The sequence below is a fragment of the Rhineura floridana genome, chromosome 17 (genome assembly GCF_030035675.1).
Source record: "Rhineura floridana isolate rRhiFlo1 chromosome 17, rRhiFlo1.hap2, whole genome shotgun sequence".
NCBI lineage: Eukaryota > Metazoa > Chordata > Lepidosauria > Squamata > Rhineuridae > Rhineura > Rhineura floridana.
Window position 1 is genome coordinate 24,577,417 of NC_084496.1, and position 15,880 is coordinate 24,593,296.

Here is a 15,880-nt window from a genome sequence, read left to right on the forward strand (position 1 = left end):
GCCTTTCCTCCCTGAATGTGTCCAATCCGCTTTGAAAGCCATCCAAGTTCCCCTTTGAACACCATCACATCTTGTGGCAGTGAATTCCATAGTTCAACTATACACTGCATGAAGAACTTCCTTTTGTCTGTCCCGAATCTCCCAACATTCAGTTTCATTGGATGAGCCTAAATTCTAGTATTAGGAGAGAGGCAAGGGAACTTTGCATTCTATCCATTCTCTCCACACTCTGCATAATTGTATACACCTCTATCATGTCTCTCCTTACTCTCCTTTTTTACCTTAAGTTGAAAAGCCCCAAACATTATACGCTTTCCTCATAGGGTCCATTGATCTATTTATCTATCCTAGTACTGGCAGCCACTCAAGAGCTTCAGAATGGGTTTTTTCCAGCTATACTGGAGCCTGGCTGGGAGTCCAGAGTCTGTGAGTTCAAATCCCCACTCATGTCTCCTGGGTGTCAAGGGCCAGCTAAAGACCACCCCCAAATTGAGTGGCTCAGGGGCTACGTGCCCTGCCACCTGTGCAGCCGTGGGCAAGCTGCACAGTCCCAAGCAGCCCAGTTGCCCCCCAGCTGACAGTTGCGGACAAGGAAGGGGCTGGCTTGTGCAGCTGTGGCAAGCTGAGCAGGCCCTAGCCAGCTGGGGAGGACTAGCCTCAGAGGGAGGCAATGGTAAACCCCCTCTGAATATTGCTTACCATGAAAACCCTATTCATAGGGTCGCCATAAGTCGGGATTGACTTGAAGGCAGTCCATTTCCATTTCACACTCCCTGCAGTCCCTTGACCTGGACATATCAGGGACTGAACATAGGACCTTCTGCACCCAAATTTAATGTGTGCTCAGTAGTTATGGCCCTTCCCCAACTGAACCTGTTTAGCAAATAACATATACAAGCAAATAATGAGCTTATTTATCTGCCTTGTCCTGAACCAGTCCATTGGTCTAACTAGGCCATTACTGTTTACTCTGACTGGCAGTAGACACTAGTGATTCCAGTGTCGGTGGGGCAATGAATCTGCTTCGGGTTTTAATCCAGACTTTCCAGGAGCTGTCCAAGGTGGTTTCAGCTCCTTGAAAGTCTGGACTAAAACCTGGATTCTACTGCCCCACCGATATCAGAGCCACCAGTGTCCACTGCTGATTGACAAAAGCTCTCCAACGTCCCTGGGGCAGCCATGTTTGTTCTGTGACACAACGTCATCAAGTTCCATCACTCTCAGTGCTTGTATGTGCAATGAAAGTTCACAGTGGCAAAGAGCCCCAAGCACTAGCCGCTAAGGCTAGAGGGGCCGGATGGATAATTTCAAAGCTAAAAAATGGGGTGGGGAGGCAACTCTCAGACCACCTCACAAAGGAATCTGCCAGACTGCAGGTCCTGAAGTGGACCATTGACCCAATGCAGGTCATGATCTGCCCAGATCGAACCGGGTGACTCTGGTTTAGAATCCAAGCAGGACAAATCCCTCCTCCATCCCTTGTGCTGAAAGCCATGACAGCAAAACAGAACCGCCATCTGCAGAGGTAGTATACCACAGAGTAATAGTGTCCTGCTTATTGGCTCCCCACTCAGAACATCTGGTTGGCCACCGTGGGAAACCAGGATGCCGGATTAGATAGGCCTTTCGTCCGATCCAGCTGCAGGGCTCTTCTGATATTCTCAATAGCATAGTCTGTGCTGAAGGGGTTCTAACATTTCAAAGGCAAAATGCTCATGAATTCATCAGCTCCTCAGTAACCTGCCGCCCTGGGCTCCTGCTGGGAGGAAGGGCGGGATATAAATCAAATAATAAATAAATAAATAATAACCTAAACCCAACCTCTTATTGCAATCTGGCATCCATTGGGTTCCTTTCTCTATGGCACATTCAATTCCCCCCCACCGCCCCCAAAATTGTGAATCTCGGTTAGTAATTACAGGATGCAAACTGCTTGGCGTCCTAGAGATGAAAGGAGAGGGAGACTGAACAGGTGTGATAAGCAAACGTTACTTTGCTCCTAACCTCCGCCTTTCCCAAGAGTAACCCTCCAAATCTAATGGCTTGTTTCTGGATGCAGACCAACAGCCTCCTTTAAGAGGGTGGGAAAGGAGGTGAATTAATGCCCTGTTTACCCCAGAACCAAAATGATCTGACATTTTAGACGCACTAATTAAAAAAGAGGAACCTGAGGACCCCATTGTCACTCTGCTTACTTATTCTAAGTGTTCCATAAACAGCCTGGAAGGAATCTAAACTTTGGTCATATTAATGTCCCTTTGTTTCTAATCCATTCAAAAATGCAGACCAACGACATATTCTGAATACCCAGCCGGTGTGTTTAAAAGAAAAATAAAAGACTGAGAGAGAATCTATGTGTAAGACAGACCAGCATCAGATTGGAAAAATATTTGACAGTGAGAGATACGTACACTTGTTTTCTTATTAATGAAACAGAAAGGGGTTTGTGTCACGGTGAGAGGATGCAAGCCAAATCTTCACCAGGTGTCTGATTAGTGGGGACTTTCTCAGTGTTGGATCCACAGTTATGAAACCTTCCCCCTGGTGAGATCCAACAAGCTCCCCTTCCCCATTTTTAAGGCAGGTCCTAACACTTCTTTTTAATTCCAGAGGGGATTTTATAATTGATCTCCATAATTTTTTTATTTGATTTGTTTTAATGTTGCTGTGTGGTGTGTTTCAAAAAACAAACACCTGTCACTTCTGTGAGTTTCAATGTGTTTTAGTGTTAGTAAAACATATCTTAACATTTATTTTATTTTTTCTAAGGAGTGCTTAGAACTTTATTAAAACTCAAAATGAATGAATAACCAGCAAGTTGCTTCCTTGGATTTTGGCAGCTTAAATATATGCTTCAACTGTCCTCACATTTCTAAGGGGCTGCCCCTGTTTACTGGTCCCTGATCAATCCCTGTGGTGGAGGATCAAATCAACTATCTAGGCTCTTTGTGCAGCAACTTGTTGAAAAAGCAACTGGGCGCCAAATTCAGGTTAGGTTAGTATGAGAGTTAGTGATTGTGTCAAGGTCACCCAGTGAGCTTCATGGCTGAGTGGGGGGATTTGAACCCTGGTCTCCCTGGTCCTAGCCCAGAACTCTAACCACTACACCAAACTGGCTCTCAGTTAGGACATAACAGAACAGGATAGATAGATCAGATACTAAAATACACAAGTGAAACCTGCAACAAAAAGTTGCAGTGCAGAATTTACAGACCTCTGAATATTTTCCTTGTTAGGTGGAGAAACTCTGCAAAACAATCCCTAGCTCAAACAGAAAAAGGAGTCAAGAATGTTGCTCTGAAGGGAAATCTTTAGAGATTCCTTTGGAGCCCCTGCAAAGGCAGTTTAGCTTCTAGACAACCAGCAGCTACAAGCCAGTGCCTCCAAGCAAACAGAACTGCCTTAGCAAGCAAACTCAGGATGTTGTTTATCTAGCTGGGTTTGTTCAGCCTGGCCTCCAGGTTAATCCTCTTGCTGACAGCAAGTGCCGCTTTCCAAACCTTTGTGTGCTGCAGTTTTCCAGCAAAGCTGCAACTCCCACCTTTTGCCCCCATGAACTCAAACATTTCCTTATAGCAACAATATTGACCATGGAACCTCTGTGAGCTTGGGCCAGTCGCTATTTCTCAGCCTAAGCTACCACACAAGGTTGTTATGAGGATAAAATAGAGGAGGGGGAAAACAATGTATGCCACCTGGAGCTCCTTGCAGGAAAAGTGACACATAAATGTAATAAATAAACAAATCAAATTTGGGTACCACAGTGGCTATGAGGCTGGGCTAGGAAGAAGGTGGTCTTCTGTTCAAATCTCACCACATCCTCATAAGCAATGGCCTTCCGCAATGTACTATCTCTGCACCTTGACTGCCCATCTATAACATAGGGATTAGGGACGGGGGGGGGGAGAAATTCAATTAACTTTGCATTTAAACTCAAATCTGTCAAATTCACACTTTCCAACACAACAGGAGAACCAAATTGCAGCCACCCTTTGTAGTTCATACTTACCTGAATTTTGCCACAAATTGTTGCAGTAATGTAGAGAACTGAATTTAAGATGGGAACAATTGAATGGGCTGTGACGAAAGACAGCTAGTAAATTGCCCCACATGACGCTACGCGGATGGGAACCTAAAGTAGGTCAGGACAGAGACAGCCTGATTGAGAGATATGCATTTACTGGCTTGGCGGCGTATAAGCCATTGCTGTGTGCCTCAGTTCCCCAGTTTGCCAAATGTAGGTCACATGGCCAAATCCTTACCTCCCACAGAAAGGAAGCAATGCTAAATCAATGAACAGTTTACACAAGGAGCCTCTTTGATATGCTGCAAGGAAAGGCTCTGCATACAATATAATGAGGATTTTTAAAACCCAGAAAGAGAAGACTATGCAAAAAGAAGGATCAATACAATTCTTTGGGCACGATATTTCAAAAGTTAAGCATTTTATTCTGAAGGTGCTTACTGCCAAGTAAGTGGCTTTAGCAATGCAACAGAAGGAAAGGCCACTCCACCACATGGCAAACTGAGGCAGGAGCCAACTGGGGCAGAGAAGAACTTTATGGCCAATGTCAAACCTATTTTAAATGTGACTCTAAGCTTCCCACAAGGGCCATCAAATATCATACAAAGACAGTCAACTGTAAATTCACAATGGCAACAAACATCACCAAAAAGACTATCCAAGGAAGAAATATCATGTTCAAAATTTTGCTTAGGATAGTGGTTAGAGTGCCAGATGAGGACCAAGGAAACGGGGCTGGGGGTGGATTTTATTCAGTTTGCATTTAAAAATGAAATTATCTAATTCACACTTTCTGTACCAAGATGCCAACTGAAACATAAGAAGAGCCCTCCTGGATCAGGCCAGTGGCCCATCTAGTCCAGCATCCTGTTCTCACAATGGTCAACCAAATGCCCGCGGGAAGCCACAAGCAGGACCTGAGCACAAGAGCACTCCCCCCTCCTATGATTTGCATACTGCCTCCGACTGTGGAGGCAGAGCATAGCCATCCTGGCTAGTAGCCATTGACAGCCTTACCTTCCATGAATCCGTCTAAACCTTTTTAAAATGTCATCCAAGTTGGTGGCCATCGCTGCCTCTTGTGGGAGTGAATTCCATAGTTTAACTATACACTGCGTGAAGAAATACTTTCTTTTGTCTGTCCTGAATCTTCCAACATTAAGCTTCATTGGATGTCCCCGAGTTCTAATCTTATGGGGGGGAATTTTTTCTCTATCCACTTTCTCCATGCCATGCATAATTTTAGACATCTCTATCATGTCCTGTGTTTTCTCTACACTAAAATGCCCCAAATGCTGCAACCTGGCCTCATAGTGGAGTCACTCAGTCCCCTGGATAATTTGGGGTGCCCTTTTCTGAACCTTTTCCAACTCTGTTGCAGCCATCCTTCAAAATTCACGCTTACCTGAACGCTGCATTGCAGTTCTCCAGCCAATATGCACAATAATGTGTGTGGTTGTTTAAAGTGTGCATAGAAATGCATATATTACAAAACACGGCACATTGGGGGAAATTGCTTTGCAAAAATGCATATATTAGGAAAAACTGCACACAGTACCAGCAACTGATATTCAGAGGTATTCTTCATCTGAAACTGGAGGTAATATAACCATCATGGCTAATAGCCATTGATAGCCTTAGCCTCCATGGATTTGTCTAATTCCCTTTGAAGCTATCCAGGTTGGCGACCCATCACTACTTGTAAAAGCAAATGCCATAGTTCAGCCATGCGCTGTGCAAAGAAGGACCTCCCTTTGTCTGTCCAGAATATTCCGTTTCCTTGGTGATCCAATTATTCTCTTTTTCTCTGCTTGACCTACCTCATGAGGTGGTTGTGTGGATAAAATGTGGTGGGGGCAGAAGAACTGTTTACAGCACCCTGAGCTCCTTGGAAGAAGGGTAGGATAAAAATGGAGAGAGTCATCACATGGAAACTCTTCGGGACCCTTCAGATGCCCTTTTGATGGCGCTTTCATTATGATTTGTGCTCATGGTAGTATCAGAGCAGTTCTACTTGCTTTCAATACCGTTTGCACTTGCAAAATGTTTGGGGTGGGCATACTGCTTCATTTTCAGTCAGTGCATGTCCCGCAGTTTCCTGCTGAAATCCTATAACTTTTTACATTGCAAATTTTCTAGGAGGTTTTCTGGCCTGCTATAGGGCAAGAGTGCTTCTCCAGAGAGAAATAATGTAGTAACATTGGGGAAGCTTCACATAACAACTAGTAAAGCAGAATAATGTGTGGACTGTCCAGTCTAAACCCACTACTAATGCACTATTCTTGCATCAATGGCATGCTGCAGAACACGTCCACAATAAAACACCAGTCTGGAGGGACCCATAGTCTAACCCAGCAGGGCTCTTCGTATGTGGTTAGCCATTATAACTAAATGAAACCCCCATGTTCAGAGGCAGTATACCTCTGATTAATAAATCCCAAGGTCAAATAACAGGCAAAAGCTGAAACTATCACACCCAACCTTTGAGCTTCCCAGAGTAAATGATAGGGATGGCCACTAGTCACAACATTTGACTTGTATCTGTAAGTTTGAAGAGCAGCACAGTATGTTTTGGAGCCACTCTTGTGTCTTTCCAATTCAACTCATTATTTGGGACTGAGTTAGATCTGTTAGAAACAAAAGCCTGGTTTTTCCCCATTCACTATAATGGGGAATCTAAACATGGCTATAACCTTTCCCCCTTCTCACAGAAGTTGATGAAATTTGCAGGCATAGCAGTTCCTGCAAAATAGATTAGGCCTGCCAAGGCAGATGCATCGAGGAAATTTCATGCAGGGCACCTTTAAGGATTGACTTGTTAAACAAAGGAAATATCTATATAACCTTTTCATAGTTTGCAATTTGCAGCCACGGTCATCCCTTCTGATGGGACAAAGCCTGTCAAATTTCAGAATGATAGCTTGAGTGGTTCTCCCACAACGGCAGACTTTACCATTTTTTGGGTGGGCACAATAGGAATCATAGGGTGGGAATGGATGAGAAAAAAAGAGAATGGATTCACAGGAAAGACTGGGGTGGGGAAAATGTCATTCTCCAGCAAAGACCCCGTTGCACCAAGGGTTTTGGATGGGGGGCTTCTGCTCTCCCGTGGATTTTGTGGGATATACCATCTTCTCCCTGAGAGATCTCTCCATTGCCTTGCGGAAGGAAAGAGAGTGAGGGAAAAATTCATAAATTCTTAGGAAAGACTGGGGTAGGAAAAACATCACACACACACAGCAAGAACCCTGCTGTCCCAAGGTACATTGATGGGGATGGGTTTCTTCCTCCCCCACCCCCAATTTTTGGGAATATGATGGAGATCTCTCCATAGACTCGCATAGGGAAAAGCATAGATCCATGTGCAAATCTCTCCACTAAATCACTGTGTTGCATGTGGAATTTGCATCATTTTCTGGAGCACTTCCACCACACTATGCCTACTTTGACGAATATGTGATTGGCTGCCTTGCTAGGGATACAGGAGCTTGTGTCACATTCCAACACAATGTATTAAGTTTGCTTGGTCCACTTAAGAATTGCCCAGGCTTCAGAGTCCGTCCCCCCACTTCCCATTCTCTCAGTTCAGGTAAAACATCGGTGGCAAGTAAATGGCACTCCTATTGAACAAGTTCCATCATATAGATATCTGGGAATAACCCTTCATTCTTCCGGACTTTGGCACCTGCAGGCAACGAATGCTAGAGCGATCGCTATGAGGAGCACAAAGACTCTCCTATCCTTCTTCCGCACGAAGGGTGGCCAATATGTGCTATCTGCGCTGCAGGTATTCTCTGCCAAAGTCATCTCGCAATTGTTATATGGTGCCCAGATAAGGGTCTATGATAGCCACACTCCCTTTGAAACAATTCAATCTAAGTTCCTAAGAAACATTCTAGGTACCCCCTCCTGTGTTTCGAACGCAGAACTTCATCTTGAAGTCGGCCTGCCTACTATTGAGACCCGCATAATTTTGGTACTGGCTAAACTTGACCTTTATCCCCATTGGTCTGGCTCCCCTTGTATTATCAGATAATTATCAATCTAAATGGAAGAAATCCTTATCCATTACACTCGCTATTTTAGGCTTCTCTCCCCCCAGTATTTTAGCGCTAGGCCTTTCTAAGGCACAGGTGGCTATTACACAGAGAATTTTTGATGTGGATTTCCAAAACCTTCTGCTCCTCACCGGTTTTACCCTAACGGAAGGAGGAAGTCGAATCTCCAGTAAAAGGGGTCGAGGTCCACTCAGCCTTCCATCCATCCGTGGTCGGTAAAATGAGTACCCGGCATATGCTGGGGGGTATAGAAAGGCCAGGGACGGAACTGGCAAACCCACCCCATATATAAAGTCTGCCTAGTAAACATCGCAAGACATCACCCTTAGAGTCGGAAACGACTTGCACTACAAGTGCGGGGACACCTTTACCTTTAAGGCTTTTACTCCGGCACATTATCTAGCCTTTCTCCACATTCCTAGGCTCAGGAAAGCATTTACATTGGCCAAATTCTGCCATCTGCTCTTTTAGAGGGCAGGTTTCGAAAAATCCCTCTTGCCGAACGTTATTGCCCATGTGATATTGGTGCTATTGAGACTGTAAGCCATGTTTTACTAGAATGTGCCTTTTATAACGACCTCCGTAGGCAGTTTATTGTCCCTACTCTCCAGAAGCTTCCAGGCAGGGACGCTGCTTTTTATGTGCAATACTTTTTTGTAGATAAAGACCCCCGAATAACATCTAAGGTAGCGAGTTTCTTTGCTGCAGCGATTAATCTTCGCAAAGTGCTGATAAGCCAAGGACCGCTGCATTTTGCAGCATGTGTTTAAATTGCGTGTATATGCTTATTGGCTCACAAGTATTGCATTGTTAACTCTTTCTTATAATGTTTTTTATCTGTACGGTAATATCTGCTGGTCTCTGACTGTAATCAAATCAAATCAATCCATCCATCAATTCTCTCAGTTCAGGAATTTCTCCTAATAAATACATTTTTGTAGGCAGTTTTGACTCATTTTGCAAGCCATTTCTCACCATTTCTTGCCTTTTTGCATGTTATTTTCACTTATGTATTCATTTTTAGGCACTTTCCCCTAATATATGCATTTTTATACATATTGTTTAGTTGGCGAACCACATCCCAACATTCCAATAAATGTGAATTCCAAAGGATGGCTGTGTTTTGGTTCTATTATTGTTTCAGAAATTGTAGCTTTGATATATTCTGCTTGAAATGCGAACCGAATTGAAATTCTCACCCATCCCTAATAAGAATGCATATGTTTGTGAAAATAACATAAAAAATGCATTATATTAGGGAAAATTGGTTTGCACAAAAAGTATATATTAGAAAGAATTGCATAGAAAAATGTGTATGTTAGGGCAAACTTGCACTAAAATGCTAATGAATTTTGAGGATTTCTTTTATTAATGCAAAGTGATGTGGAAATGTGGAGAATTGAACTTGATTGGGGAAGTGAAAAATGGAGAGAAACTGAAATTGACTGATTCACCCATCCCTAGAACCTATGCTGGAGAAACCAAGCATTGTGTTGGGCCCAGAAAAGTACCCCAAGGCCCAGTATGAAGGGCTCAAGAAACACAGTTTCACAGCTCACCCTAGCCCACAGTTCTTCAACCTTCGGTCCCCAGATGTTGTTGGACTACAACTCCCATGATCCCTTGACCAGTGGCTAAGTTGGCTGGGGATGATGGGAGTTGTAGTCCAACAACATCTGGGGACCCAAGGTTGAAAAACAGTGCCCTAGCCTGTCAGCACCAGTTTAACTACCCACCCCTAATGCCACCGTGTTCCCAGCCCTCATGAATGCAAAGGTATGCTTGAAAGTGTGTGACTAATATTCTACCCCTCTGCAGGTTGTCGCTGTGGTCATGGATATGTTCACAGATGTAGACATCTTCAAAGATCTCCTGGACACAGGCTTCAAGAGGAAAGTGGCCATCTACATCATCTTGGACGAGGCCAACTTGAAATATTTCCTCCAGATGTGCGAGCGAGCCCAAATGCACGCCGGACATCTAAAGGTAAAGCTGACGCTGATCCCAGGGAATAGCCCAGCTAAGTTTTGTAAGCAAAAAGTGACCTGCAGCAGCACCTTAAATACAAACTGATCTCTTTTTAACCAAAGGTGTAATTAGTACTGCCATTTGGTGTAAAACTGCAACTTTCCCAAATTCATTGACCTTCACTTTAAAGATGCAAGAACCTGCTGTCAAATATTATTTTATTATTTATATCTATTTATTTATTTGCATAGGGCTTATGTGATGAAATGGCTTCTAAGCTGTTTATAGCATAAAACTAATTATAAAAAATATATATAACTAAAATACCAAATTACAATTAAACATTAAGACCTCCTTAATGAAGATACACAATACAACAGACCAGTTAAAAACATGACAATTAGTTAAAAACAAACATTAACATTGGAAATTCAAGTGCAGGGGAATGCTTGTCTAAACAGGTTTGTTTTCAGGAGATGGCAGAATGCCAGTACTGATGGAGCCTCCAGTCTGTCAACAGGGAGGGCATTCCACAACACTGGTGACCCCTATGAAAAGGCCTGCCTCCATGTTGTTACCACAACCCAATATTATATCCATATAGGAGGCTCCTGGGTTTGCACGCAGAGTCCCTCCAGCACCAGTTCTGCCAGGATGCTTAGAATATGTATTTATCATAAAAGTCTTTGACAAGCATCACATTACACTATCGCACCAATCCTTTCAAAGCCTGAGAAGATAGGCTGAAGAGCTGGGCATATTCTACAGAAGTGCAGAAGTCCTGCAGAATTTGGTTTCAAATTCCGTTTCCGAAGAAATAACGTTTCTAGCCCTCATGAATGTGAAGATATGCTTGAAAGAGTGACAGCAATGCCTCATAAGACCCCAGATGCCAAAGAGGTGGCTAGAATAGATTCCAAGTGGTCATAACCATTTCATTCAGTGACATTCCTTGGCACACAATTCCAATCCTTTTAGCTCAAAGGACATGCATCTCTGAGAATTATTATACCCATTTGGGAGAGAGGGGAAGCTGAGGAGGCAAAGAGAAAATGGCTAGTCTAAAGCCACCAGATGAATTGTGAACTTGGTGAGATATGAACCAGTCTTCAAATATCTGAATGGCTGTCACTCAGAAAATGAGCAGGCTTGTTCTTCATTGCTCCAGAGGGCAGAACTGGAACCATTGGTTGGCAATTGTAAGGGTAAACTTCCTAACAATGTGACGCTGTTCAGCTGGGGAACAGGCTACCTTGGGAGGTGGTAGCAAAATACTCTTTTGCTGGAAGTATTTAGACAGAGACTGAACAGCCAACTGTCAGGATGTTGCAACTGAAAGATGCTGCATGGCAGATCCTGCATTGTGCAGTGGGTTGGACTAGATGAGCTCTTGGATCCCTTCCAACACTACGATTCTAAGGACCAGGGACTTCCTGGCTCTGAGCTCACATCCTCAGCCACTTTGCCATATCACCTGACTCATTTCAAAATATCAGAAAGTTTAAGCTGGCAGGACCCCCACATGGCTCATAAGGATATCCAATGCAGACAGACTCTCTTGGTGTTCTCAGTCACAGCTGAAAAAGGCCACGGGTGATGGGGAAAGGCTTTCAAAGTGCAACCACAACGAAACTCAGGGATTCAGCCGGTGAGTCAGATGCGCACACGTTTTGCCCTTTTGCATGTCAAGCGCTGGCTGTGCCAAAGGCAAGTGCTCGTAGTTTTGTTTTTAAGCCTGCAATTGTACTTTAACCCATGGATATCATAAACAGCGCAGCCTCTGCCCTGGGCCCAGCTAGTTAAAGAAGGAGGAGGCATTCTTGACATAATCCCCACTCAGCTGTTTTATTTTGTAATACATATCTGTGCAGTGCCCAGGAAACAATAAACATTGCACCTTTGCTGGAAAATATTTCATGATGCAACAAGTTCTGAGGAAGCGATCGTGGTCATAAAATGGAGTTGCCAATTAGACAAATTCATGGGCGGCTTTGAAAGGGGATTAGACAAATTCAGGGCTATCAATGGCTCCTCACCGCGATGCCCGTGTCCTACTTCCAGTATTGGAGGCGCTATGCCTCTGAATGCCAAGTGCTGAGGAGCACAAATGCGGAGAGTGTGCTCTTGCGTTCAGGTCCTGCGAGGGGGCTTCCCATAGGTATCGAGCTGGCCACTGTAGGAAATAAGATGCTAGACTAGATGGGCCTTTAGTCTGAGATGTCAAGAATCTTCATAGGTACTTGTGAGTCTTTATTAAGAGAGTTTGAAATGGGGTCTATTGTCACATCCAGTGGCAGATTACAGAATGGTGGCCAGGAAGTGCCCCCCCCCTTTTGCATATGATTTTGGGCTCTCTGCTCTCCATTACTTCTCCTGGGGCATCAGGGAGTGTCATCACTAGAAAAAGGATGCGGATCAACGGTCTTGACATGAAGATCAATGAGATCACATTCTATTCAAGTCGCATTTAAAGCTGAGTCTGTCAAATCTGCACTTTCCAAAACAATATGAGAACTGAAACACAACCATCTTTTGAAATTTGCCCTTATCCGAATTTTGAAATGCAGTTCTCCAACCAAAGACTGTTTACAAAACATGCCTATATTAGGGGAAATGTGCATAAATACGAACATATTAGTGAGAACAAACAAAAATGCATTATATTAGGAGAAATTGCTTTCAAAATGTCAAAACTTCATACAATAATGTGTTTGTTAGGAAAAATTTGCATTGACATGCTTAAGAATTTTCATGAGGATCTTTTAAAAAGAATTCACAAATTGTTGCAGAAATGTGGAGAACCAAATTTCAGTTTGGAAAAATCAGAAATTGAGAGAGCTGAAACTGACAGATCCTTCCGTCCCTAATTACCACTCAGGAGATATCGAAGCCTCGCCAAGTTCACATCCACACATAGGAAGCTGCCTTTTACCTTATATCTCACTATCGTCTACAGCGGGGGGGGGGGGAAGAACCTCCAGCCCATGGGCCAAAGTTGGCCTGCCAGGCCTCCCCTATTTGGCCTGCAATGCTGTTTGAGGGAAGCCATGCCCAGCAATGTAGTGGCAAATTCAGAAGTCTAGCGTCCCTTCTCAATAGTCACACCCATGCCCCCTTCTAAGATTATACAACCTTCTAAGACTATAGAATAAACTGGCCAGGCTTGAATAAAGCTTTCTGCTTCTCTATCACTGTCACTATTTGACCGTCCTTTCTCACTGTCAGATACAGTAAATTGCTTGAATTACTGGACTCAGTGTCTACAATTATCTCCTACTGCTACCAAATTGTTTGATGATATAAATAGGGATTCTATTATCAGGATTCACTGTCTCTTCTTCTGCAGTTACAGCATTCTCACTCTCCACAATTTGGCTTTTTGAACTAGGAACTAATAGGAACTTCTTTCCAATCAGCAGGAAATGACAAGGAAACAAATTAGAAGACTCTTCTCAGTGGCTAACACACTCCCTTTTCATGCTGATTGGCTCATAGGAGACATAGGGAGCCTGCTAGGACCTAGCTCCCCCCAAAAGTAAGGAGTCTAAGATCCCTTGAGACTCTGGACAACTACACCCCTGGCTACGCCCACCCATCCTACACATGACATCATACATGACATCAGGTGTGGGGCAGGTAAAGGTGGCGCTTCAAATCAAGAACTTAAAGTGGGCTCCCAATTGTTCCTTAAGTGGAGCAAGGCATGCTCCCAACCACCAGTCAGCTGGTGGGCGGCAGTAGTGGCTGGTGGTTCTATGTCAGTGCGGCAATGGAATCCACTCCGGGTTTTTAGTCCAAACTTTCAAGGAGCTGTCCTAGTTGCTGAATCCACCAGCAGCTGATGAGCAGTAGGAGCATGCCTTTCTCGAGGAGGGGGAAGCCATTTCCATTCAATGGAATGGAGCTTTGCACTGCTCCTTTACATCTCTGAACACTGGAGTTTTAAAGGAGCAGCACCAACCAGCTTGCAAAGGGCTTTCATACAGCTGCAGACAGCCATGCACTCTCCTTTAAAACTCTGAAACCAGCAGCTTAAAGGACCAGCGCGCGGCTGTTTGAAAGTCCTTTGCAAGCAGCTTTGTGCTTCTCCTTTCAGCCTCCGGTTTTCAGAGGTGTAAGGAAGCAGCGTGAAGCTCCTTCAAAGAACAGTGCTGCCACTGAACCAAGGCTACCATAGATTGCCCCTTTGTTTATGGGCAGAGTCCTGCATTTTTAAGGGCTGCATTAGTTGTGGGGGACAACATCAGGAGAGGGCTCTTGCCTTCATGTCCCATTTGCTGGTTTCCTGGAAGCATCCAGATAAAAACATCAGGCTGCTGGACAAGATAGGCCTCTGGCCTGAACCAGCTGCATTTGTATCTGTTATGCACTTGCATTTGTAGTTCTGCAAACCTTTGCCCACTAAAGCAGAGGAAGAAAAGCTACCCCCAAGCCACAGTGCAGTTGACTTTCGCACTAGGCAAGCTTCGACAAGCAGGTGCAAAGGGTCAACATGCCACCTTAGGAAACCCTGTCATATGCACTCAGCTATCAGAGGGAGTATTTGCTGAATGATTCACCCCTTTGGAGAAATGGAGATTGTTGTGTTATTCCCCGGTCACTCATCCTCTCCTAAGGGTGTTTGCTTCTGTCTTTCTTCCTATTGGGTGATTAAACAAACAGACCTTACTTAATGTTGAAGCCATCACTGAGAGGAGGAAGCTGGACTTTTTTTGCTGCTGTGAGAGCTTTTGGGTGCATTTTTTTTTCGTGGTTGAGCTGGGTGTTGCTCATAGAATGCTTTCAACCCTTTTGTGTGCTTTTGAAAAAAGGGAAGGTCCAGACAGAGAAGATGGATTAAATATGCTCTTAAATTGACCCAGCAGCATCTCTCTGTTGGATCAGGCACTCTTCTTTCAAGCAGAGGTGCGTCGGCCAAATGGCATCCGGCACTAACACAAACTGGGGAATGCCAGAAATCGTAACTGAAAAGAGGCACCCTTGCTTTGCGTCATGCAAGAGAAACATGCATCCAGACAAAACCAAGTCATCAGAGCCATTGATAAAACCAGGCCAAGCCAGGAGACCATCCATCTTTAAACTGCTTTTGGTACGATAAAGGGCATTTATCACTTGTGGAAAAACTGGCCCAGAGAGAGACAGGTTTCTGTTAGGCATGTCCCTTTAAACCTATCCCTTTAGTTCAGCAGACCTTTCGGCTTTCATGCAGGCTGGCACTGCGTGCTCGGGACAACTATCAGCAAAGGCAAATAGGCAGGTGATGCAACACAGATCCAAATCACTATTATTACCAGCAAGTAGCCTGATTTCATGACATACTCCCTGTTCAAAAATACAAGCATCACTCAGAGGAGGATAACTCAGATCTGAATCACTGTTACTTATCATCAACTAGAGCTGGCTTATTTGCACATCAGCTTGCATGTTAAGAGTACAATCCTTTGCATGTCTCCTTAGAAGCATTGTTTTTAATAGTATGTACTCCTAGGTAAGTATTATAGGGTTACAGTAGGGCTGTTAACACCCCCTACATACACTATACCTGGAGCCCCGATCCAAAGGGCGAGGCTAATGTTCGATTCATTTTTTAAAAAACCCTAATTCAGCATACAATTAGGAAGGGGCCGAGGGGGCCGAGGAAGGAAATGCAGTCTGTCCTTCGCCTTCCTCTTCCTGAACAAGAGATGGGGGGCTCCATCCTGCGGGGTGCTGTTTTGCAGACCCCTCCAGCTTCTCAACCTTCTCAGCCACTTTTTGCTCCACCTGCCCTTCTTTACTGCCTGCCTTGCCTTCCCGCCTGGCACTCTGCCCCCTGACAGCCCTGGCCCGC

At 44.3% G+C, this 15,880-nt stretch overlaps 1 protein-coding gene across 1 annotated transcript in view; it reads left to right on the forward strand.

The window, feature by feature from the left end:
• FAM83G (family with sequence similarity 83 member G) overlaps positions 1–15,880 on the forward strand; it is a 50,410-nt gene that overhangs the window by 10,598 nt on the left and 23,932 nt on the right. The window contains exon 2 of the mRNA XM_061600233.1: positions 9,901–10,068. Coding sequence (XP_061456217.1) covers positions 9,901–10,068 — 168 coding nt within the window. The remainder of the gene's footprint in view (positions 1–9,900; positions 10,069–15,880) is intronic.